This window comes from Corvus kubaryi, unplaced genomic scaffold (assembly GCF_017639235.1).
Source record: "Corvus kubaryi isolate FWS band 111438036 unplaced genomic scaffold, C.kubaryi_AGA036_p1.0 137, whole genome shotgun sequence".
Classification (NCBI taxonomy): Eukaryota; Metazoa; Chordata; class Aves; order Passeriformes; family Corvidae; genus Corvus; species Corvus kubaryi.
In genome coordinates this window covers 9,181,271-9,206,901 of record NW_024580671.1, presented here as the reverse complement: position 1 = coordinate 9,206,901, position 25,631 = coordinate 9,181,271, and the positions used below count along the sequence as shown (strand labels likewise).

The 25,631-nt window shown below is 37.7% G+C and overlaps 1 protein-coding gene across 1 annotated transcript; it reads left to right on the top strand.

Annotated features, from left to right (window-relative positions):
• The first annotated feature begins 7 nt into the window (after positions 1 to 7).
• On the top strand, positions 8 to 25,161 carry NUP107 (nucleoporin 107). The gene is given in 29 exon segments (XM_042017808.1): positions 8 to 89; positions 92 to 110; positions 839 to 924; positions 1,933 to 2,022; positions 2,762 to 2,877; positions 4,788 to 4,923; positions 5,453 to 5,556; positions 7,802 to 7,929; positions 8,256 to 8,304; positions 9,521 to 9,592; positions 10,074 to 10,162; positions 10,924 to 11,002; positions 11,932 to 12,045; positions 12,966 to 13,056; positions 14,191 to 14,267; positions 14,790 to 14,849; positions 15,198 to 15,343; positions 15,445 to 15,493; positions 17,210 to 17,279; positions 17,716 to 17,834; positions 19,436 to 19,474; positions 19,911 to 20,061; positions 21,074 to 21,180; positions 22,119 to 22,221; positions 22,402 to 22,562; positions 22,750 to 22,875; positions 23,544 to 23,657; positions 23,937 to 24,104; positions 24,812 to 25,161. Coding segments are annotated over 29 exon segments (2,853 nt in total). The 3' UTR covers positions 24,920 to 25,161.
• The last annotated feature ends 470 nt before the right edge of the window (positions 25,162 to 25,631 follow it).

Below are 25,631 nucleotides of genomic sequence, written 5' to 3'. Positions count from 1 at the left end.
GGGGCGCATGGGCGGGGCGGGCGGAAGGCGCCCGTGTCCTTCCGGGCCGCGGGCCGGCGCTGGCGGCGGCGGGAAGGCTGAGCCTGGGCCGGGGCCGCCGCCATGGACAGGTGAGGGATGGCGGCGGCCGGAGCCCCCGAGCCGGGGTCGCGCCTGCTGTGAGCCGTGCCCGGCGGCGGGGAGCGGGTGCGCACGGTGCGGGCTGCGGAACGCAGCGGGCCTGCAGCGGCTTCTGAGCGGACCGGAGATTTTTTTGTCTCCCGGGAGCTTTAAGTCTGGCTGTTGCTTCTTGAATATGTCTTTGGCTTAACCAGGAGCTGTGAGTTGCTCAGGGGTCGCGGGGCCGGGCCTTTGCCAGGCCTGCTGAGGCCGTGCTGCCTCCACAGCCCACCGGGAGCGGGTCCTCTGCTCGGAGTAACTGGGAATGGGTACTTTCCCTTTGCAAGACACGCGAACTTTCCCAATCTGCGGTGATTGCGTCTGTCCGACGGAAAAAATCATGTAGTGAAATCATGCCATTCTTTCAATTTAATTTTTCAGTTCAGAATAGAATTTCCTACTGTTGCATCTTTTACTAGCTTTTTTTTTTTTTTTTTTAATAATAGAAGGTTAGTTATGGTGTAGGAGGAACAAAGTCTGGTGTTTCAGGCAAGCTCGTTTCCCTGAGCTAATAAGCAATGCCACATTTCCACAGAGGAAGCTGGACATCAGTAGTAAGATTGGAGATGACTTAACACTTTTAAGTTTCCTGGTTGTGGAGTTACTTTGGCACGACGATAAGATCTTGGATGTCCTGCTTGAATTCACTTGCTTTTCTGTCTGTGTTGCTGTTTCATAGAAATGGTTTTGAAGACATGCCATCCCCCCACGACACAGAGATGGCCAGACCTGGACGGAAGCAAGGCTCTCAGAAAAGGGTTTCTAGTATCCTTTTACTGTAAAGAATTTTTGTCTTTAACTGCTGTGTTCACCAGGTGTGTATATTTTTAATACTGCTTTGATTTTCCTGGGTTATGAACTCCAGGTGGTTGTCCACCCAGAGAACTACATGAGCTATAGCTGGCTCCATTGCTGAGCTTTTGGAAAAGAAAAATAAGTTTTCTTCATTATATCTTAATTTTATGGTTTTATGCTTATTTGTAGGTATTGTAGTATGAGAGTATTATGATGATCTAGTGTATCTTAACTTTCCATCCACTGTAACAGCAAGAGTAGTGCACAGATTTAAATTTCCATAGAAATTTTCCCTGCTGCTTTTTTACAATAAGGAAACCACCCCCCATGTAGTTTGACAGGTAAAATAATGGTATTTTCATGGTTATGATAGCAAAGGAATGCAGTACATTTGCTTGTTCTTCTGGGTTTTGCATTTAAAATAAAGCTAGTGAGATATTTGCCCTGATGATATTGTGCCTAAGAATCAAGATGTTTCTGAACACTAATAACACAAGCTACTGAAACTTTTATACAACTACTTCTTAGTAAACCATACCTAGGGCACTGAACATGGTTGCTGACAGGAAGGAGGACAATAGAGCAACAGACCACCTGGAATCAAGAACGAGAACGTTTTTGAAAATGCATCCAGACTCAGCTTTTCTTGTTTTGGTTAATGTAGCATAAAGCAGCTCCTTGTGGGGCAGGAGGATTCTCTTCGATCTGAGCCGTTGTGAGGAGTCCCAGGCCTGTTGTGTTCTGTATTTCTGAACTTCACTTTGTGGTGTCCCTTTTAACCCTCCAGCTTTTAAGGTTCTGATGAAACATTTTATGACCTAACTCAGGCTTATGAACAGGACTTGAAAGACAAGATGTGTAATTTTCATAACATCTGAGTTATGGCAAAATATTTTTCCTTTCCACGCAGTCACAGTCATTTAGAATAGATCCAAAAGTATGTTTAGGAGAGTGTTTCTTAACTTGTTTATTAACCAGTTCTTACAACCCTGGATGACGCTATTGGAAACATGACGCCCAAAAGCCAGTTTCTCCCCCGAACTCCTAATTCATTGCTTCACCAGCCAGGTAAGACTGCGTGCTTGCTTACTATTTAGTAAAAGGATTTATGTGCTTGGACTTAATAATTAATAACAATCCATAAGAAGGACATGGATGTGCTGTAATCCAGTGAAGGCCCACAAAGTTGATTAGTGGGTTAAGTGTCTGACATACAAGGAAAGATTGAGAAGAGCTGGGATTGTTTATCCTGGGAAAGAGGTTGGGGGATCTTGTAAATGTATATGAATACTTGATGGGAGGGAGTAAAAAGAGAGCCGAGTTTTTCTCAGTGCCCAGTGAAAAGTCAAGAGGCAATAGGCACAGCAACATATACAAGGAACTCTGTTTAAACACAAAAAACCACCCCCTTTTTTATTGTAATGGTGGTTGAATGCTAGAACTGGTTGCCCACATGGTCTATGGAGTCTCTATCCTTGGACATAACTAAAGCTGGACAAGGTCCTGAGCAACCTTTTCAAAAGATGTTAACACATCTTTGGGCTGCCTTTTGCTTTAAGGGTTTGGGGACCAATTTCCAAGAAAGAGTGAGTGGAGATGTACTGCTCTTTATGCTCGTGTGTGTTTACAATGACCTCTAGTAACTGAGGATATGTTGCCTATTTGGTGTATATATACAACCTGCTTTCAGGCTTCTCTCTGCACTTCATAAGTATTTCAGTCTGTTAAAAAATTCTTTTGGAGTTTCTGGATAGAGCACAGTATATTAAATACTTTTTCTTTTCAGAAAAGCCTCTTTCTCTTTCAGGTACTGCATTACATCGGAGCTCCATGAAGCCATCAGATATGTCTGCTATCCTGGGAACAGGAGGGAAATCTCCTCTGATTCTACCAACTTCTGGACTTTTTGGCAATCTGTCAATGGTAAGATGCTTAGAGAATCTTTTTCTCTTTCATCCCTGTGAAACATAAAGTTTAGTGTTTCTCTGTTGTTTGCTCCAAAGACAAGCCGTGGGTGCTACAAGCTTGCTAGTACTGCTGTTGCTGTTTACTGATGGTGTTATTTATTACTGTGTTGTTCTTTGAGATGGTGCAGTGAGGAATAATAGAGGTTTTTAAGGACTTTCCAAATATACCATGTGTGTTAAGCTAGTGTTCATAACATCGGCTTGTGACTACAAAAATCCTGACTTTGCTTGTTTACAAATTCTTCAAAGATAATTGTTTTGTGTCAGCAAGTTAAAACTTCAGGTTTTCTCTTATTTTAGCATTCTGCAGTATTAGGCTTCCCTAGGGTGTTGAACTTTAGACTTCAAAGAACAAGCTCTTCTGATGATTTCTTAGAGACATTGATTATCTTCTACTGCAATGTCTTTGGAAAAACACTGATTGGAGAAATTATCAGTAGGAACGTCTGAAGTATCTTATCTCCATTTGTTTTTAAGCTAACTGAAAAGAAGCTTTTCTGTATGTGCATTTTAATTCATTCTCCTTTTTAGTTGTTTCTGTAGTTTGATACAGGTCATTTGTTTCTTTATAAATTATCAGCTTCTGAGGCCTAGTTGATCAGCATGTATACAGAGCTCTTAGTATTGGTAACTTTTTCTCTCTTTTAGAGCCTCCTGTAACTAATGTTTTGTGAGTGGACTGCATTTTAGGTTAGAGTTTAGTGTTCTGCCTTGAATCCAGTTTAGATTAGCAGGGGAAACCTGTGACTAGACACAGGCTTTCAGAGGTGGGTGACAGAATAAAGGACTTTTGCTTGTGGAAATTTGCTTGCTTGTTGATAGGAACACAAATTGGCCCTTTTTGTACTTCCCACAGCAACTCAATGTGATTGTGCTGAAACTGTGGTATTTTTGCTCTGCAGTGGGAGGGCTATGGCATTGGGTTCTGGTTGGCTAAAGGGCAGTAATGGCAGAGGCAAGAGGAATACTTTGAGTAGAAACTGGGCCATAAAAGGGAGAACAACAGGTATATGTGTACAGTTTTTAGATATGCTTAAGAGACTACTAGTGCAATGTTATCTGGTTCTGTGTTTTTGTACTTGTATGGGTAGGATTATTTTAAGAATCCAGAAAAAAGAATCAGCCAATGGCACATCTGTAAGTCTTTGTATAGTATTAACTGCTGCTGAGAAGGCAATTGCTGGCATGGAAACACATCTAGGAAGCTGTCCTGTCAGTGCAGTATATGTACAGTCAGTCTCCTCTTTTGGTCATTCTGCTGCTCTGTTGTCGGATATGTTATCAAATACCTCCTCTGAAATGCTCCCCACAAAATAGAGGTTATGTCTTTATTTCCTCCTTTAATATTCTCATACTTCCTATTATTTTAAGCATATTGCTGCATTTGTCAAATGGTTTTGAGCAGTTCACCAAGAAGGTTGATGACACCTAATGGTTGATTTATATTTTTGGTATTTTGCTTAACTTTTCACAGCTGTTTACAGCTTAGTCAATTTTATTATCCTTTTACTTTGAAGGACAAGCATATAGCATAATAGAATATGAAAGTTTCGAGAGATTTATTTGTTTTAAGATGAAAAGTGATGCGTGTTCTAAAGTAAATGGTTTTACTCCTATTTGTTTTAGCTTCTGTTTTAGTTATTTTCAGAAAAAAATGGGTGTTTTCTTTTTCCAGATTAAAATTTAACTTCTCAGAGCTGTTCGTTAAAGGCATAGCTGCACTTTATCTAAAGGCAGTTATTTCACTATTAATTTTTTAGGATTCTCTGTTTATATACCATTCGTATAGAAGGAAAAAAGGCATAGCTAGACTTGTAATGTCTGAGATTACAATTTACTTCCTTTATGTTCTTGTTGTGGTTTTAGCTGGATGAAAGTAGCTGGACAATGGCACTCTCACCTCAGCAGACAGGAATGTTTGTAAATGCAGACATGTCCAATATGACAGAAGATGTCACTATGAGTGCTGTATTGTTGCGTGAGGATGATCCTGGGGAAGCTGGTGAGACAATCTGAAGTTTTACTAACAATTGACCCCAGTTCTGATTTGCAGGGTATAAATACATGTTTCCTTTTTTTGTGTATTTTCTGAATTATTTTGCCGATATTTCTCAGTCAAAAGCAGTCTAGTTTAAAAAGTTCAGAAAATTACGCTGTTCCAGTTTATTGGAGTTTTGTGAGTTGGTGCTTTCTATGGAACGTTTTCTGATGGAACAAATGGGATGCTCTAGTGATGTGGGTCGCAAACTGGATTAGTTTTGTGGAGATACACAAAGGAATTTGCTGTTGAAACTCTTGCAGGTGGCATTTTAACCCCAAAAGTTGTATAACTGACACAGCTCAGAGTTTCTGTATATCTTACTATCTTAGCTGATAAATTCTTCTGACTTCGTGAGATAGTTCATATCATCATTTAAATTTGCAAAAATGAGATGTCTTGTCATCAGAAGGATGTTTTTGTAGTCCGGTGGGGATTTTTTTACTGAGTTGTGCCTGACTAATATGGCTGTTTCTTCTTATATCTGTCCTAGCTACTATGAGCATGTACTCAGACTTTCTGCATTCCTTCCTGAAGCATACATCAACTACCATTTTTGGTCTTGTGGATGAGTATGAAAATATTTGTAACAATCAGGTAAGTAGTTTACTTGTTTTTTTATTTACTTTATTTTACATTCTCTTCCCAAAGCAGCATTGCTGCCAAGTCACAGTGCTTAACACACATACTTTAAATTTTCCATCTTACGAGTCATTGAACACTAGCATTGAGTAGCATCTCACTTTCCTCAAACACTACTTTGGCATAGCAATACCCATGGTGTAGTTTGCTGAATAATAAAATTGTCATCTGGCTGCCATGCCACTGACAGTGTCAAGTGGCAATAAACATTAGCAGATGTATAAATGTTTTTGCTAATGTTAATAAGATGGATTAAAATGTACTTATTTCTCTCAGATATAAATAAATGAAATCATTGTAATTATGATGCTTTAAGCTTTCTGATACATTGCTAACAAGCTGGGAGTAGAGGGCTCAGCATTAGCTTTAAGATGTCTGCTTTTAGACACTTTTTGAGTTCTTTATGTGACTGGTTGTTGACTAACAGTTCAGGATTAGCAGGATTGATAGTTTGAAAGTAAGAAATTATGATTCTTCTGTCAATAAGTGTTGATCACAAGGGAGATGTACAGATAAGTTTTCTAAGAGATTTCTTACCTGTGTCTATGTTAAGAAAATGTCTTCTTGGTAGAAGGTTGCTAGCCCTCTTTTGTGCAATTTTATTGTGGGGGCTGAGTTGGAAAATGCTGAGATCTTTAATGAGGTTGTACCACATTATGTGCAGACAAGAGAAGGAAAATAAATGTGAACTTAAGTTTTATGAGATGATGGAACCCCTGTTTGAGAATATGGATACCATCTACAAGGTCAGGGCAGAACTGAGTGTTTGTTTTAAGCAACGAGGGCAGTATGTTACCAAGGATGTACAAGAGTACAGTGGAGGATGCTGCTCTAAGGTGTGGCTTGGATGCTGCTGCTGGGTTTTGGGGTGGAGGGGCAGCCCTGAGCTATCATGCAGTCCCTCAGGTGTACCCTGAGATTCTACCTGGTAATTCCTAGCAGCCGTAAACTCGTCATGTTTTCTGAGGGGTAACAGAAAGGAACAGAAGACAGTGCTCCTCTCTTGCATCATGATGGTACACCTCTTTCTTTTCTCCAAATCTGTTGTTCACCTCCCATTTGAAAATGGATGAATGTATTGATGCCTGACAAATTGGGTACACCTAAAATGTAAGAGTTTGGGGCTCTTTTTGGAAGTAGTAAGAGCTGTAGAACTAGTTACCAATGGAAAAGACTTTATTGTCTAAGTTTTCTTTATAATAAATAAAGGAAAAGATAGTAGAATTTCTTTGGGGTGCTACTGTAAATTATGTGGTAATCAGCAGATTGGGTTCCCTCATTTAACAGAGCTAGAAAGAAGGAAGTGTCTTTCAGGCATGAATAAATGCATAAATGCTACCACAAATACCAGCAGGGCTAACTTTGTGTTTGATATTGATGTATGTAGGAAAAAAAGTTGGGGATTTTGGCAGCTTGTTAGTGGGTTTGTGTGGTGGGTGTGGTTTTGGTGGGTGGGTGGGGGGAAGGGAGCTTCCCCACAATGGTTGCCCTCTCCCTGTAGGTACAAAAATGCTGTTAGCGAGGATTTTCTTGTTATTTTCTAAGGCCGTGAGAGACTTTTCTCTCTCACAGAAGAGGTAGCAGGGAATGTAAACAACCAAGCCACCTGCAACCTTGGAAAGTCTTGTTTATGGTATACCAGAAAAATATTTTGACAATGGATGTTTTAGGATTTTAGCCAATCACCCCCAAGGGGTGGCTGGTCCTTTGTCCAATTAGACTATGAAGAAAAAAGTCTATAAAAGAGTTTGTAAAATAATTAAATAAATCAATCTTGCTGCACAATTCCTGCCTGCTGGATCTTCTCCTCCTCCTCCTCCCTATAGCTGCGGGACATGGTGATATACCGTAGGAACCAGGCCTGCGGTAATACTCTCCCTACCAGTCTTTTGGTGCTTTTCAATTGTGCGATGTAAGCTGGTTTTATCCTGGGTTTGTACAATGTGTTGTAAAACAAAGCCAGTCTGTTTGTCTATATCTTCTAGTTTATGTTAATGTTATTTTTATTACTAATTCAGGAAATTTATGATAGGGAGTATTGTCTACCTATTTGAAGAGATGGTAATCAAGCCCATTTGTTGGAAACATTCAGGATAATGAAAAGATTGCTGTAATGGCTTAGGAAAAAAAATACACTGGGCATATCAATTCTGTATTAATTATGGGCTATATTAACTCTGTATAAATTTATTTCCATCAGGTGAATATATTAGGGAAGATAGTTTATCGGGCAACTCCTGGACAACAGAAGTTTTCCAAAACTGCCAGTGTCTTGTGGCTTCTCAAGCAGGAGATGGTAACTTGGAGACTGCTGTCCTCACTTTATAGGTAATTCCTTTGAAAAGCACACTACTACATTTTTGTAGTGAGATGACTTTCTTGGATATATTTTTTATGAGTTTATAAATAGGAAGTTAAGAAAATAAGTACCTATTAATAAGATGTTTATAGAACTAGGTTCTAATATATATGTCTATTCATTATCTATTTACAAAAATGAAAGTTGTAAATAGGACTATTCTTATTACCTTTGCAACTTCTAGTATTTCTAAGAACATTTTTGTAAAGTTTTTTTAAGCATTTTTACTTAGGCATTTTGCTAAATTTTCTCAGCTTTGTTTTAATCTTGTAACATTTTGCACTTTTATTTCTAGAGACAGAATACAGTCTGCACTGGAAGATGAAACTGCATTTGATGTCACAGTAAGCATGAACTCCTCTGAGGTTTTTTATAAGTGATATAAGAAGCTAAATAAGCAAAATATAGGTTAAATGCTTGTATTTTACAGTCTCAAAGTGGCAGCCACTCAAAATTCAAAAGTGAAAAATGAGACTGATTTTTATCAATGCAGTTATAAATTATTTCATCTATTGTGAAGAGTAAATCTAACTATTCGGTTCTAAAGAGAGAATGCTAGTGTGAAAATTACTGTAAACTATTCTTTGTTGTATTTCTTCAAATATCCTGAGTTGGAAGGGATGCATAAGGGTCGTTGAGTCCTACTCCTGGCTCTGCACAAGACAACCCTAAATTCACTAGAAATAACTATATATTTATTTTTAAAAGCTGCATCAATATTTGTGATGTTTCCATAGGTCAGAGATAATTTTGCTTTGCATAAAAGAAGTACATGTAGTCTCAGGCTGTCTAGCCTTTGGAATCCTGATTCCAATTTATCTCAAGAGAAATCCAAATTTTTTATCATTCCTGTTCAAGCTGTAGTCATCTTGGCTATGTCAATAGTGTGCTTCCAGCCTTTGCTGCCAGAATATGCTTAGGAACACGAAACAATAAGTAAAGTAACTCTGCCTTTGTAAAATTTATGATTGCAGATCTTTTTTCTCAGTCACTGAATAGCTTCCTCTAGGATTCCCACTGCTAAGTTGTCAGTGTTAAACACTGTTGTGCCAAAAATACCCAGTTTCCCACTACCTGTGTTTTTTAGGAAAATGCATCTTCTGTTCTCTTTTTATTGCAAGTATAATGAAAGATAAATTAATGCAGGAGATCAGATAGCAGGATCAGGGCTCTGGGGTTGGTATTTTGTTTGTTTGTTTTTCACACTTTTTAATGTTAAATGCATGTATGACCTTGAAAAATGTCACCTTTTTAATTTAAAGTAACAAATGGGTTTAGGCTAATACGCAGGCAGTCAAGGAATCAATCTACTGTGTAGAATCTTTCTGTGGTCATATATTGGTAAGTTGTATTCCAAGTCTCATTTTTACAGTTTTTAGTGTAACTGGATGTAAAAGATCAAATAAAACAATGTATAAGGCATTTATTTTTTTAAAATAGGGAGGGGAGAGATAGCATAGCAAACTTGTAGCAGGTTTCTGAATTAGTATGTGCTTGGTTTGGTATTTCTGGGTTTGTGGTAGTTTTCCATGAAGTAATAATCAGCTTTTTCTTCAATAGGTTTTAACTGCTAGTGAAAAAACGACTGTAGACAACTTGTTTCAGAAAGATTCACTTGTTCGACAAAGTCAGGTATGATGGAAAGTTTATAATAGGAGAATGAAAATAGATTAAATGTTTATAACAGTAATGCTCTATGCACCTTTTGGGTTTTTTTCTAATACTTTTTTTTTAATATCCACTCAAGTGTGTATTAATTGTGTGCATAAAAATGATGCTCTTTAGTTGCTAAAGATCAGAAAGGGTTTTCAGGCTGTTTCGGAAAGGATGGAAGGCTGAGAGCTGTTCCCATTTTCAGCATCCGTTACTGTTGATGGTGATTGATAAGCTGTTAAGTAGCACTGTAGTAAACTGCAGTATCAAATGAGAAATAGAGATCAAGTGCCAACCACATTCATACTGGATACTTAAAATGCAAGTGGAATAGTCTTCTGGATCTGTCAGCTTTTTGGTTGCCACGTAGATAACGAGTGGATCCAGAGATGAGAGGAAGGCAGTAAAAGTACTATTTGTTACATGGTTGTTTTAAAAACACAATTTAATTTTATTCCAGCTGGTGGTAGATTGGCTAGAGAGCATTGCTAAGGATGAAATTGGGGACTTCTCCGATAATATTGAGTTTTATGCAAAAACAGTATACTGGTGAGTTCAGACTTTCTTTGATTATACACATTTTCCCATCAAGTGTAAGATTCACAGTCACAGAATCACTCTTGAAGTTTTTTAAGTTGTTCACTTCATTCACTTCTTTTCTTTAAATTCATACATGTAAAAATTGAGATTTCTTACCCATCCACTGAAGTAAATCTCAGAAATTAGTTAGTGCCTTTTGGGAGGCAAGGATGAAAGGGAAAACCATCAAACCAACTTAATTTAATCTTTGTCTGGCTTTAATTTTTGCCTGTTTAAGTTCTTATCACTTCGTGTCATTGACCCTTCACCAGAAGCCATTATTGTCACCTTTATTATCACTGATGGGTTTTATGGCAGAAAGGACCAAAGACTACCTTTCATGCTAGATGCCTAGAATAAACCTGCTTTTAATGGCTTTTGGAATTATGTGTTTATTCTAAGTTAAAGTTCTATCCTAGACTGACTTTATAGTGAATGCTAATGGGAAAATTTGCTTATGCAGAAATCAGTTCATAGTTGAATACATGAATGATTGAAATAACGGATGCTTTTGAAAAAAATCAAATATATGTGCATTAATTCTACTATTGTACTTGTTGTGAAATGCTGCGTTTTCACAATACTAGCAGAGTCCATTGCTATATCAACCAAAGCAATTGTCTGTTCTGTAAACATATTCCATGTAACAAAATATATCTTTCAATATTTGTCTTATTAAAAGGTGCTTGCTAAAAAAGCCATTTTTCTGTAAAACATTTCACTGCTTTCAGGGATAACACACTGCACACTCTGATGCAGCGACGGTCAAGTACATACATAGGAAGTTCTCGTCCTCTGGTAACAGAGTTGGTAAGTATTATATAAAAATAAGGCTTGGCTTCAAAATGGGCTAGAAAGAGTATACATGCTGTCCTCACAGATTCTCACCAAATCTTACATAGTTATGCTATTTAAAAGTAGTTGTAGTACTTAAAAATTGGTACAGAAATTGTGAGACAGATCACCTCAAAAATTATTTTCAGGATCACTGTGGACTTGTTTTCTTTCAGCGATTGCTTCCATACTCCCACCCCCCCTCACAAGTACTTGTGATCTATTTGGTGAAGTAAATGGCTTTATTATGCCTTTTTACATCTGAAACAAACTCATGTTCCTAACCAGAAAAGCTTATAAAAGTATTAGGGTGTCCTTGCAGATAAAGGAATGCTGTCTTTATGCAGTAACTAGTACAATGAAACCAAGTCCTGATGCAATACTTTGGGAGCTCTATAATGAAATAATAGGAGAGAAGTCAAGGAAAGAAAGTCCATTAGAAGAAGGTGATGAGCTGCCTTAGTGACAGCAAAGCACCCGTACAAGATTAATTCAACTGGGGAGTGATCTGAGGTATTGATTGGCTTTAGAAAATCTCTTTGGATTAAATGGAAGCAAGTGTAGCTGTTGTGAAAAACCTTCTCAGATAGAAGGTGGAGGAGGAGAAAGTCTGGTAGGCAGATAGATGGAATGGCTGAGAAGAGCTGGAAGATGAGAAATTGGGGGGAAATAACAAGGCAGTGGAGTAAATGAATTGCCTTGAGTCCTTCTGATAGGGGCAGTGACAGAAGAGGAATAAAAGAAATGAGAGGAAAAACAGAGAAGTATCATGCTCAATATTACATGGGTTGTACAGATTGTTGTGCCAACAGGAAAAAGTGACTCCAGATTATAAAACAGGGAAGGACGTTAATGGAAGAGACGTATAGGCATTGTGTAGATGAGTGATGACTTTTTCTTTGCAGGATCCTGATGCTCCTATTCGACAGAAACTGCCACTTGATGATTTGGACCAAGAAGACGATGCAAGGTTGTTGAAATATCTCTTCACACTCATCAGAGCGGGAATGACAGATGAGGTAGTGTAACTTTTAATTAAGCATAAGTATCTTACTGTTAAAGCCAGTGAAAAGCTGTATACTAAAACGTCTGTTTAAATTTGGCTTGTAGTGATTCAGTTTTCAATTTGTTGTGTCAATACTGACTGCCAAATTAGCATTTTAACAAAACTTGCTTTTAGTTAAGTAATTTTGGGTGTACAATAGATTTTATGGAAAAAATGTAGTTTTGGGGGTTTGGGTTGTTTGACAATATTTTTTCACTATTGTGGTTTGATACTAAGTACTGCCAGAAAAACACACAGAATGCTTTAAAAAGCTTCCTAATTGTGTCTCTAATCATCAGTGGATTATCCAACATGTATATATAATGACATTTGAGTAATGGGGAGGAAAGGGGATTTGAGATTCTCGTGCTGAAGACCTTAACTGAGGAATATGGTTACTCGCTCATACTCTGTTCCAATATGGTGCACATCAGTTCATTTTCTGATGGTATGGGAACACAAGCATGAGCATATTGCTGCAGGACAATGTGAGTACAAATTTGCAGCTTCAGTTGGGGTTGGGAAGGCTAAGTGAACTGGGAAAGTAGATGACTGCATAAAGACATGGATTAAACATCTAAGCAAAAGGACTACACTTTACACTAAACTTACCAGAATGATGCATAACAGCTGTTTAGGTAACAAAGATGAGCCTGTAGCACATTTCTCATGTTGCTGTAAATACTGACTGAGAAACTAAAAATTTCAGTGAAAAAAATTTGATGACATTTACTTTGAAGTCTTCGAGGTGTTTGAAGATCCTCTGTGCTTATTTTTCACATAGCAGAATCTCTGCATAAATTAACTATTTTAATAATATTCACATTATTAAAGAAGAAGCTGGAGGTTTTCCTACCTTGAAGTGTGTTGCTGAGAAAATGCATTATTTTTCAGGCACAGCGCTTATGCAAACGATGTGGTCAGGCCTGGAGGGCTGCAACTTTGGAAGGCTGGAAATTGTATCATGATCCTAACATAAATGGAGGTATCTTCTCCAAAGTGCATTTGAGACTCACATAAAAATTCTAAGATCTCATAGTATCTGTTTGTGGCAAAGAGAAATAGCTCTTTCTTTTCACCATATGAGCCTTTTTTGGTATCTAAAATATTTTACCGTGTCTGTTGAACATGTAAAAACTAACATGAAATTTTAGTTGAAGGTATGAGTTCATTGAATCCATCTAAACATACTAAAGCCACTTTCTTTTTTAGACATAATCATTAGGAAATAGATGTCTCAAAGTTCTGTACAGATCTTCTTCACCTCCATATAATACTTGGGTCTTTATTTTCTTAACATCTGACTTATGCCACCTAGCACACATTTTGTTGCTTACATACTCAAACTGGACTATATATCCAGCTTCAGAAAGGTGTACAAGGACTTGAATTCAGCAAATGTAAATGCAGGAAAAATAGATACTTTTAAAATATTTGAAAATTGTTAAACTATCTTTCTCCTTGGTTCCTTGCACACAGTTCCCCATTTATAACACAGTACCTCACTTTTCTCTGTGTTCAGCACATGGCAGGATTTAGCAAGGACAAGTCCAAGTGTTTATAGCTGGGTGTGGAAGGCTTAATGCTTTCCTTCTTTTCAAATGCTGATAGCCTGTCGATTTTATCTTTGTGCCGCACCACTGTCATAGCTTTTCTTGAGTCTACATACCTAACCTGTTGTTACAAAGGTTTGAATGCCCATGCAGATGCATGCAAAATGGCAGCACTGAAGCAGTGACATTTTTAAGAAGCCTTGATTAAGATATAAATTTTTTTTCCCTTAACTTCATTTTTTATCCAAATGTAGACACTGTAGATATATTACAGTCCAAAGAATTATTTTTTTAAAAGCTAGATAGCAGCCAAGTTTTTAAATTACTGTAACTTATAGATGCAAATTCACCAAACTAGCAGAAAAGCCACTTTGCAGTCCAGTCAAAAGCATCAAAATGCTTTAGGAAGAGTTCCAAAGGGATTGAAATTGGGTTATGGAAAGTGGAAAGAAAATAGGCTTTACCTGTTACTGGATTCTTTTTTCTTTATAATACTTTTTCTCTTTTTCCTTTCCTCCCCCTTTTTTTTTTTTTTTTTTTTTTTTTAAATTATTCTTTGCACATAGGAAAAGAGCTGGAGCCTGTTGAAGGCAATCCATACAGGTGCATTTGGAAAATAAGTTGTTGGCGCATGGCTGAAGAGGTAAGATAATGCTGGTTTGCTTTATTTTAGTACATAAATTTGAACTTCTCTGAACTCTGAAATGGGATTTTAAGTTAACATACCCACTCTGTGTTTGCTGCTTAGAGGATTTGCAATTAATGTTTCTAAGAGGACTTCTGAAATACCATATTTATGTACTGTGAGAAATCTACGTAATCAGCACCACTTTTTCAGGAAATATCTGCCTTTTTTTTCTGTTTGAAAGTAAAACCACTGACACTGACTTTCATCTTGACTTAATTGAATGGGAAAGAGAAAACATTGCTTTCTTTCCAGGTCAGTGTAAATTTTTCAGATAAGTTACAAGGGGATGCTAATGAAGAGAAAGTCACTTGCTATTCTTATTTTGACTCCTTGTGTATCCTGTGATTTTCCAGCTTTTCTTGGAATCTCTTAGATGGAATATTTTGCAATGAATTAATCTCTAATAAAATGTGAAGTGACTAGAAAACTTAAATGCTTCGCAATTAAAAGTTTGGCTGTTTTTACTGTTTATTTTAGGAGCAGTTTAATAGATATGAAAGAGCAATTTATGCAGCCCTGAGTGGAAACCTCAAACAGGTAAGTCAAACCCCCTAGGTAAGCAGTGTTCGGTAGCTGTGCATTCCTTTCTCATACGTGACAATGATATCATCAGAAATATTGCAGTTACTGGTTACTGTACTTTTAAAGATCTAGTAAACAGAGCAGTACCAAACATTGCTGCTTTAGTAGACATGCTCTTCGTAGTACTGACATGTCTTAATTAAAGATATGATAGAATTTTCGTTCAAGGAAAGGCTGCTGTTTAAGGCGGCGACTACTCTGCTTTGGTGCCTGAAAATCTAATCCAAAATTATAGTTGCTCTGTTTGGGTTCTGATGTTTCTTCATCTCTTGATAATTTTTGCTCTGTTTTTTTGATATGTAGCTTCTTCCAGTTTGTGATACCTGGGAAGATACTGTTTGGGCGTATTTCAGGGTCATGGTGGACACTCTAGTTGAGCAGGAAATACGAACCTCAGTAGTAACTGCAGAGGAGATGGAAGAGCTCCCTAGAGATTATTTAGAAACAAAGTAAGTTTCAAGTAAAATTATGCTCCTACACTCTACAGAGCATCCTGTATGATCTGTCTGGAATATTCAACATTTTTTGTCTTTTCTTTCCTGCTTTGAAGCTGGACTTCAGAAAAAGTTTTTGAAGAACTTCAGGCAACAGACAAAAGGGTACGTAATAATCGCAGTGTTTCTCCTCACTGCTTACCATTTTTAATTAAGGTTCTGCTTTTTACTGCACTATTTAATGAAATGCTCAAATATGCACAGTGACTAATTTGTTTCCTATTTTCTACCTCTATGATGTGTGACTTCTCAATTTGAATAGATTTTTCTATATGCTGCTACCTCTTAACAGTGAAAGTGATACAGGTTTTGTGTTGCCCTGTATCTGCAAAACTAGCTGGGTGTGCTAAAGAAACAGATGACTGACAAAGTCTCAGTTTGAGACAAATTTAGGAGGAAGATGCTCTGGAATGAACATCCCCTCTAGAAGCTAGGTTTCGGCACTCCCTCCCCCGCTGATACAAAAGGAGTTTCTTGGAGGAAAGTGAAAAAAACTATTTAACAAACAAAGTGCTGGCAGGGCACAGGAAAAATGAGTAACTGTTAAAGTAATAAACCTTCCTGATGAAGAGAAAGCTGGTGGATTTAGAGTTCCCTCTGTAGCTGGCTCAGCTCCGATGTCCAAGGCCAGGATGCCATGTCCCCACAGCCTCCCTGCAAGTCGACGGGGTCCAATGACCTGGTTCTCAGATCACAGCTAGGGCAAACAGTTCCAGAAGAAGAAGTAGTAGTTCTGGAGGATTTTGGTATGCTGGTATGGGAAAATTTCTTGCCTCAGCTAACAGGCTGGCTAAAAGCAGGAAGGTGCTCCCTCAGCTCTGCAGTGGTGAGAACGTGGGGGAGTGTGTGGGAGTCCTCAAACACAAACTGCGCTGAAGAATATGCCTGGCTTCTCTCCCCCTCTCCTGGACCCAGCTTAAAGCTGCAGGACCCATTTCTGGGCATAAACAGACAATAGGGAAATACAGTATTATCATAAAATCACCCCAAGACAGAAATGTTGTCAGACATACAAAGCAGACAGAGTAAATCAACTATTTAATAGTTCAATAAAATGTTCAAGATCGATTACATTCCATTTTCTTCATAGGAGGTTTGTGTGCATATTTCACAACAAGCCTTTCTAAATTTAAAAGCATATTTGCTTAGACTGTAATTCTTTGTTACTTTTAGTACCCAAAATACTCAGTTCATGTAAGATGGGGATATATAACTTACAGGTTAATTTTGCAGTGATTAAATTGAAACTACACTTCTGTTTGATGGAATGGACACATAGCATTTATCATATTGCTAAGACAAAGACATGCCATCAGCCACAGATACACCCAGCTGCATTTGCCATTGCAACATAGCTCAATCCACACCATAAAGCAAATTTACAGGTGTGTTTGGATTGCATTTCATGCATTAATGCATTCATTCCTGTGGGGAGACAGTGGAATTTCTTCCTGAAGCAACTTTCACAGGCCTTTTCGTTAAGGATTTATGCACGTTGTTGCTTCTTCTGTGATTTTGTAAATCTTATCTGTAACATCATTGTTTATTCTCCCCTTCAGAGCAAAAAGCCCTTAGTTTTGGATGTCTTCCATGACAGTATTAACTGTACAGGTCTATATTTCAGTTCTTTCTTTCAGTTTGTCAATGTTCTTGTAATTTTACATGGAGATAGCAAGTGCTTTTTCTCTTGCTCTTTATGCCCTTTGAAATAGGATAGCTTTCTTCCCCTGAGGAGCCTTTGCTTTATTTATAAGTTTGTTTTCTTCATACATTATGCTTGAAGATTCATTCAGAGTTTGAATTTTCTTTTTTTGTCTCCAGAGGGTTATAGAGGAGAATCAAGAACACTATCATGTGATTCAGAAATACATTATACTTGGAGATGTGGATGGTAAGCATTTCTCTCTGATTTTTTTTTTTTATGGTCAACTGACTACATTATTTTGAGTGACCTTTCCAGAAACTTCTGTATGAATGGATTTTTAGAAGCACACAGTAGGAGAACTGAGTTAAAGCTATGCTCTAGTCGAGAACTGGAGGGACAGTTTGGCCTACAAGATAGTTTTCAAAGAAGTAATGAAATCATGTAAATATGTCAGGGATACATGCCAGACTATAGCTATAACTTCTGAGAAATGATAGAATACATACAGTACATTTTTAAGCCAAACATCTACATCTTTCCAAAATTATTGCTGTTCTGTTTTGTTGGACTTCGGAGGCTAAATTACATTTATTGAATAAATGCATAATTTTGAAATATTTCTTAGGGGTTTTTTTTTTTCTCCATGCTATGGCTAATGCAGACATTTCCTTGGTGGTTATAGGTTTGATGGAAGAAGTCAGCAGGTGGCTTTCCAAAGACAGAAGTGTGCTCCCAGGACACCTGCTTCGTTTCATGACACATCTTATTCTCTTTTTCCGCACTTTGGGTATGCAGACTAAGGTCAGTTCACTTGTCCTAGATTTGTTGTCATAGCAGTAGCCAGTCTTTGAAGTAGAAATGCCTGCGTGCAAATACATAGACAACATAGAGTGATGGTAAATTACTACCAGGCTGATGAGGAAGCTGCATGCTTAAATAGAGTATTTGTTGATCTTGGAGCCTAAGGGAGAAAGGAGCATCCTTCTCCCTCCCAGCTGAGCTTAAAAATTGGAGTTTGAGGATGGTGGATTCTACTCAGAAGCCCTGTGGTGAGAAAGTCTTGAATCAAACTTCAGCGTTAGGCTGATTCATGGTAGCCAAGATGTTTTGAATATAACCTATTCTTACAGACAGTTATTGGAACTGTGCCTATTGCTGCTGTAAGCTCATGAACGCTTTTGCTTGAGGTAATCAGTACTAGCTGAAATTTTCTTGTTATCTCCAAGTATAAACTAAGTATAGCCTACTACCTACCTGACCTATTTATGCTAAATATGCAGATGTGTCACATAGCTGTAATTAACTCGTTTCTGACAATATCACAAGTAATTTGGGGCTCTCCTTTTCTACTGTTTTAAAATTTAGAAGACCTTATGTATAAGTTTTTGAATGTAACCTCTTTTGGCAAAAGACAAATGCGTGTTTTCATTAGATGATTTAAATACAGCTCTGAGTTATTGTTTATTCAGACTTCCAATCACTGCTTGATTCCCTTGTGGAAATTTGTTTTGAAGTTAGTTTACATTTAGCTAAATAAGAGGAACGTGTGTGTGTGTATGTTTGCATACTGATTTTTTAGCCAGATAGAGTAGGTCTTTATGCTAAAGTGCAGTAGAACTAGCCATTAGCATATGTTTGACAGAGGGGACAAAAAAGGTGCAATTTCCTACATGAATTCCCTTGTGGGAATTTAACTGTTAATTCTACCTTTACAGTTTTGGAGTAGGTGAATTTATTGTATGATTACTCGATCAACCCTAAGTAGACTTCAGGGGGAAGAGGCAGATATGCAAGCTTTTATGATGTTTATTATTTGTTGATTGTATAGAGTTCATATAGGTATATGCTTAAATGAAGGTCTTCAGTTTACACATATAAAACTAAAATGATAATTCTTGACAGCAACAAACGCTTGAGTCTTGGCTAAAGCAGTTTCAGGTGCTCGGGCTATACTGGTTGTTTAGCATAGGCTATTACAGATGAGTCAGATGATATTTATACCCTATTACATTATAATTTTCTATAATAAAACAGGGCACGTAGTACACTGCAGTAGTAATCTATGTGCCTGACATTTTGTTTATTAATTAAAAAAATATGGTAAAATGGAAAATTTTAAAAATCATGTAAAAAGTAACATTTCGGTTAGACCAAAGACTGTTATCCAGTTGCTGAAAAAGAAAATCCTTGGAACACTAAAGCTTTGAAACAGAAGACATACTTTTTTAATCATGCTCCAAGAGAAACAGTTCTTCCAGTTGAGTCTGTTTGTGTAGATTACTGAAGCAGGAATAAGCAAATCACCTTGTGTCTGTTTTAATAGTGATAGCCAGTAAAGTATCTTTTATTTTATTTTCCACATTGTCTGATTTAAAATTGAATTTGTATTTGTTTGCAATAAGGAGGAAGTTTCTGTTGAAGTCCTAAAGACGTACATTCAGGTAAGCTTTCAGAAATATAGATTGTTTTCTCTAATGTAATTTATATGTAAAGGAGGAAGAAAAGGAGACCTAAGGTTTCAGGATGAAAAGAGCTGTGATGCAGCTAAAGCTTTCTTCTCAAGAGATACATGGAAGCTTGCATAATACGCAAAGTATCTGTCAGCAGTTCTTAAATAAGAGACAGTTTTATTGATCCTTGTTTAGAAGCTGAGCGGAATCTTCCTGTGTCAGAATAAATTAATCAGAAATTTGTTACACATTTTGGGTTTGCCTAGTATATGTTTTTACTTAAGTGTAAACGCACTTAGGTGTTTACACTAAAGAATACAGTATGCATATCTATTATATATATATTTATATATTAGTGGATATCTTCTATATATTTGCTTCTTAAATATTTGCTTCTCATTCTGTATGTTTGCTTCCTTCTGTGCAGCGGTTGGTGTCTGAGAAGCACACAGATTTAATAGCATTTTATGTCAGCCACCTGCCCCCAGAGCTTGCTGTTGCTCAGTATGCTTTATTTCTTGAAGATGTCACTGAGAGCGATCAACGCCACCACTGCCTTGAATTAGCAAAAGAAGCGGGTGAGAGACCCTGATAGTCCAATTACCGTTTTATATCCTGGGTTATTTTGTCTTTCAGTATTTGCTCCAAAACCTAGCTATGAATACGGTATTCTTTCCTTTCTGTGTCTCTCTACTTTTCAGTTAAATAAAATTAATTTGCTGATCACTTCTTCAAGTAGGTATATTAGGTGTGTTTTCATTAACCTGGAATTGATTAAACTAAATATCGCTGCTTCTGGGTTATGTCCAAACACACGAGGAAGCAAATGCCAGCTGCCTGTCTCAAATACATGTTCTGAAGCTTGACATGACCATATTATTTCAGATAACTACTTGTAAAAATACATCCCTTATTGTGGATTTAGGAAGGTTATGAGAATCTTAAATTTCATGGTGGGTTGCTTGCATTAATTGTAAACTTCCTTCCAGGCCTGTACATGAAACTAGAAAGGATTACAATGAAGCCTAGGATTACAATGAAGCAGCACACTGTCCATTGCTTGACAACACCTCTGTGCCACTCAGAATACTCAAAGAAATAGATTTCCTGCAGATTTCAGTGTCTTAACTTCTCTTCAGTCATTTTTAAGTCATTTTCTTTTAAACTGGGCTAAGGTTTCAAAAATAAAACATCCTGCTTAAGCATCTGTAAAAGAACTATTCTGAGCTTTTCCTGGTACATTCCTGTCAAATCATAGTCTTGCTGTCAGAATTGTAGGAATCAGTGATCTTAGCAGATATATCTGTATGCTATCTTCAGCACAGACTGAAAAACTTATTGGTTGTCTTATTCTCATATTTGATGTTCTCTGTTATATCAAATTTCATTCTTGTAGAATACCTGCAAAAGCTTATAAACTTTATAAGCTTTTAAGCACAAAAGCTTATAATTTATTCTGGCAATGTGTATGTGAACAGACTGATAAGAATCACCAGCAGTAAGCAATAAGATCAACAACAGGAGTCTGAAATTCAATTTGTGTCAAGTTTGAATTCATGGTAGTTCTTACACAGTTCTCTTTTAACCCAGGTCTGGACGTTGCCACCATAACAAAAACTGTTGTTGAAAACATCCGCAAGAAGGATGCTGGGGAATTCAGTCACCATGACCACGTGCTGGACACAGGCACAACAGAGGTGAGTGCTTCACAGAGCAGTTACTCCAGTTTGCAATCAACTACAGAGTCTTTGACCATGTATGAGCCATATTTTTCTTCCAACGGTGGTGAAAATTGCTTTGAAAAAGCCTGTGAGGGAAATGTGCTTTTCATGTGACCAAGTGAGGACATTGCACTAATCTGTAACTCTGTTTCTACTTCTCCTTGCTCTTTGGGTGTGTACTTATCAGCAGCCATGCGTGTATACAAACACTGAGTGATGATAAGGCCCATGAAATGACTGCAGCACCCTATGTTGTAGCTGGGAGTAGGATGTTGTTGTAGCCAGTATGATTTATGAGGATTAGTACTTTAGATCTCAGATGTACCTTTTAAGATGCTGAAGTGGCATTTCTAGCTGCAGCAGACACTGCCTTTGCTGACAGTTTCCTTGTCACTGCTATTGAGCATTGATTGGAGCCAACTCAGTGCTTTAGGGACAGCAAGGTGATGTTAATAGCCTCTATTCAAAATAGTGTTTAGAAAGCAACTGGTCATTTGCAAATTTGTGGCAATGTTTTTGCTGTTCAGTACAAAGTTTAAGCTCCCTAAGATAAAAAGGTAGTTTATCTAACACAAGAGTTGGAAAGCTGTGGTTACAGGCTGATGGCACCCCTGAAGATTATAGCAAGAGCTCCATAAAACATGTTGGTACAGTGTATTCATGTTAAAATTTGAGGAAAATGCATCATAATCCATAAACAATTTTGAGAGGTGATGCTCTGAATATCTTGGGAACACTTAGAAATTTTTTTTTTTCCCCAGGTGGCAGAGATTTTATAAGCTTTTGAAAAAAGCAATCCTTGTTACTATGTTGTAATGCTTTCCAAACTTGTGTATTTCCCTGACCAGATTTAATGTATGTTGCATCAGCTGTGTGCTTGAAATGGTGGTGAGTCTTTGTGTTGGTTTTTACAGGCGGATCAGCTGAAAATAGATGTAATTGACTGGCTCGTATTCGATCCTGCACAGAGGGCAGAAGCACTTAAGCAAAGCAATGCAATCATGAGGAAGTTCTTGGGTACTAAGCTTCACAAATATTGTAGACTTATTTTTAAATGTTGGCTTTGTTCTCATTAACTCTTGGCACGACATTTGATATAACTTTGAATCTAGTCTATTAAAAAGCATGGGTTTGCCAACTTAAGAAGATATGGTATGGAAATTGCAAAGCTCTGATACCCGGTTCACGTTCTCATAGCATCCAAGAAACATGAAGCTGCAAAAGATGTGTTTGTGAAGATTCCCCAAGACTCTATAGCAGAAATATATAACCAGTGGGAAGAACAGGGAATGGATACTCCGCTTCCAGCTGAGGATGACAATGCTATCCGGGAACATTTATGTATTCGTGCATATTTGGTGAGTTTCAAATATGCAATATTCCAAGTTATTGTTTAGAAATACTGGTGGCTTTGTCTTGGTGGTGAAAGCTTTGTCCATTTGATTTAACGTCTGATTCTTTGATGCATTAAAACTGTATGTATAATGACATTGTGGTTATTAGATGAATCAAAAATATCCAAACACTGTTTCCAATGCAATCCAGGAAGCTCACGAAACCTTTAATGAATGGTTCAAACACATGAACTCAGCTCCACAGAAGCCTTCTTTGTTACCCCAAGCAAGTTTCACTGAGACAGTGGCCCATGAACATAAAGAAAAGAAGTATGAGGTAGGTAGAAGTCCATCTTATTGACTGTAAACTTCTATATTCTTGCTTTAGACACAGTCTAGTTTAATGAAACAGAGTAGAAGACGGTATCTCATATTATTTAAGGACTCCTGTAAATTATTTATAGGTTGAGAGAGTATGAGAGAGTAGAATAATAAGGCCACTGCACAATAAATTCTGTTTTTTTAATGACTGAGCTTTACATGAAATATTGTAATGTAGTAGTAAATATTCATTATAATGTGTTGTCAGTGTTATTAATAAATCTGAGCACTTCATTTTGCTATTAACTCTTTATTCTTGTATGATCACCTTTTGTTTTCTAAAAGATGCTGCAGTTTTGTTTTGACTGAAGTTCTTTTTGCATGTCTGGCCAGTACAAATATACCATATTCAGTTAATACAAACATTTGTTTTCTAAGCATGGCAGAATAAGTTGTTTATAATTATCTTCCTCTAGTGGCTTTGCTTCTGAACAACCTGTCTGATTCTCTGGACAGGGCATTAAGCAAAGATGGAAATAGCTGTTAGCAGCAGGCTTTTAAGTTTCAGCCACTGGCTGAAGACTCTAATTTGAATTGGAGCTGCGTTGTCTGTTGCAGTCTGTTTTAAAATAGCCTTGGAAATTATCCTGTTCTGCAGTAGTTTATTTTTTGTTTCTTTGCCAGATGGATTATGGCATTTGGAAAGGCCTCTTGGATGCTCTTACAGCTGATGTTAAGGAGAAAATGTACAATGTGTTGCTATTTGTTGATGGAGGATGGATGGTTGACGTTAGAGAGGTAAAATGAATTTTTGTATCACAATGCAGACCACAAAGCACAGATCAGATGCAGTTGTATCTTTGTGACATTTAGTTTGATGTGTTCCTGTTTAATTGGTTCTGGCCTTGCTGTGAGCATTTAGAGCTTGCTCCCCTTAGTTACCATACAGATCATGTCTGACAGTCCACTCCAGGCTGCTTAGGCCAGTTTTCTGCCTCTGACAGGACTAATTATGTGGTTATGCTGAGTTGCCTGTTAGATTTTCTTAACGCTAGTATGTTATTTTTCTCTGGTAAGGATGCTGAGGACGACCCTGAGCGAACACACCAGATGATCTTGCTGCGAAAGCTGTGTCTGCCAATGATGTGCTTTTTGCTGCACACGGTGCTCCACAGCACGGGGCAGCACCAGGAGTGCCTGCGCCTCGCTGACATGGTCGCCTCAGAGCGCCACAAGCTGTACACGGTGAGTTAGGGCGGGCTGCAGGCAGCCGAGCTTACATTAAAAGCTCTGTGGGTTGGCTGTGGAAAAAGCTTCTATATAGAGAGGAAGACACCATATGTTCCTTAACACCGTACGTTTCTTTATTGCTTCCCGTTCACTGCAGTAGTAAAAGGTTTCCTTGTGTTATGACTTAAGGAATCAAAGAGTTAACTTTGAAACATTGAGGATGATGACCAGTGTTAGGACAAGCAGTTCTTCTGATTACTGCAGTTACTAGTTTTTGGATGGGGGCTGTTGAATTTTAACTTCTGGATCTTGAAGGTCTCTTTACCAGCCTAAATGATTCTATGATTCTAAGTTCAGCTGTAGAATTGTAATTGATTTCTTTACTTCCATTACATTGCAAACACTGTATAAGCAGGTTTTGTTTTAGAGCATTTGGTTTACCCATAATCATCTTTGCCTCCAAAAGCCTGAGAAACACAACCGCAAAGTGAGACAGAGCTATCTTGAGCCTACCTTCAGGTTTTGGATGCTGCTGCTAACTTCCTGTGCCTTACTAAATGTCCTTCTGAAATGCCTGATGATCACACTATCTTCAATAGAAATAAATAATCAAACAGAAAAATAGTAACTTAATTAACCACCACTTACTTTTTTATATCAGTGTTATTCATTGCAAATAAATGTAACTTTATTATGTTTGGGTTTTTATTATTTATTCTTAGGTATTTTCAAAAGAAGAACTCCGAAAGCTTCTACAGAAGCTGAGGGAATCTTCTCTGATACTTCTGGACCAGGATCTTGATCCTTTGGGATATGAAATTCAGTCATAAGTTTTCATGTAGATACTTGCAGAAACTTCGGAGCATGGACATTCTGGTTATTAACAAAACAAAACAAAAGACCCCAGCAAAATCATTACTTGGGCAAAGCATTCTCTTTGTGTGGGGTAAAAACCCCAAACCTTCAGATTTCAGTTTAAACTTGAAAAAGTATGACCAACTTCAGAGATGTTATTTGTTATACAACCTTTTTCATATTTTTTTCCTAATAAAAGTGCTTGAAAAAGAGAAAATGTCATTGTATAAATTTGGTGATTGTGTGAACCTCCTAAAGCTATTTGCTACATGCCAAAAAGAGCTACCCATAGACTGGAAACATTACTTGGCAGTAAAATGTGCATTAATACAGTGGGGAGAAAGTGAGACTGCTGGAAGGTGTATGGAGAAAGCAGGGGAGAAGAAAACACACACTGGAGGAAAGGAAAACCAAAAAGCAAAAGTGAGGGGTTACTTCCAGCCCTTCAGAAGAGAAGGCAGCCTTGTTTCATGGCTTTGTACTCTTCTCCTGTACATTAAGAAGTTGCTAAAATGCTGATGAAATCCTGAACCACAGGAAAGATGATCATACTTTGAAACCCCCGTTCAAGATTTTGTAGTTTATATTGAAAGCTTGTCCTTTACACGTGTAAACACACGTTTAGCTGCCTCTCCCTTAACAAGACGCAGTGCAGAGGACACGTAGTGCAGTTAGGCAAGGACCTTG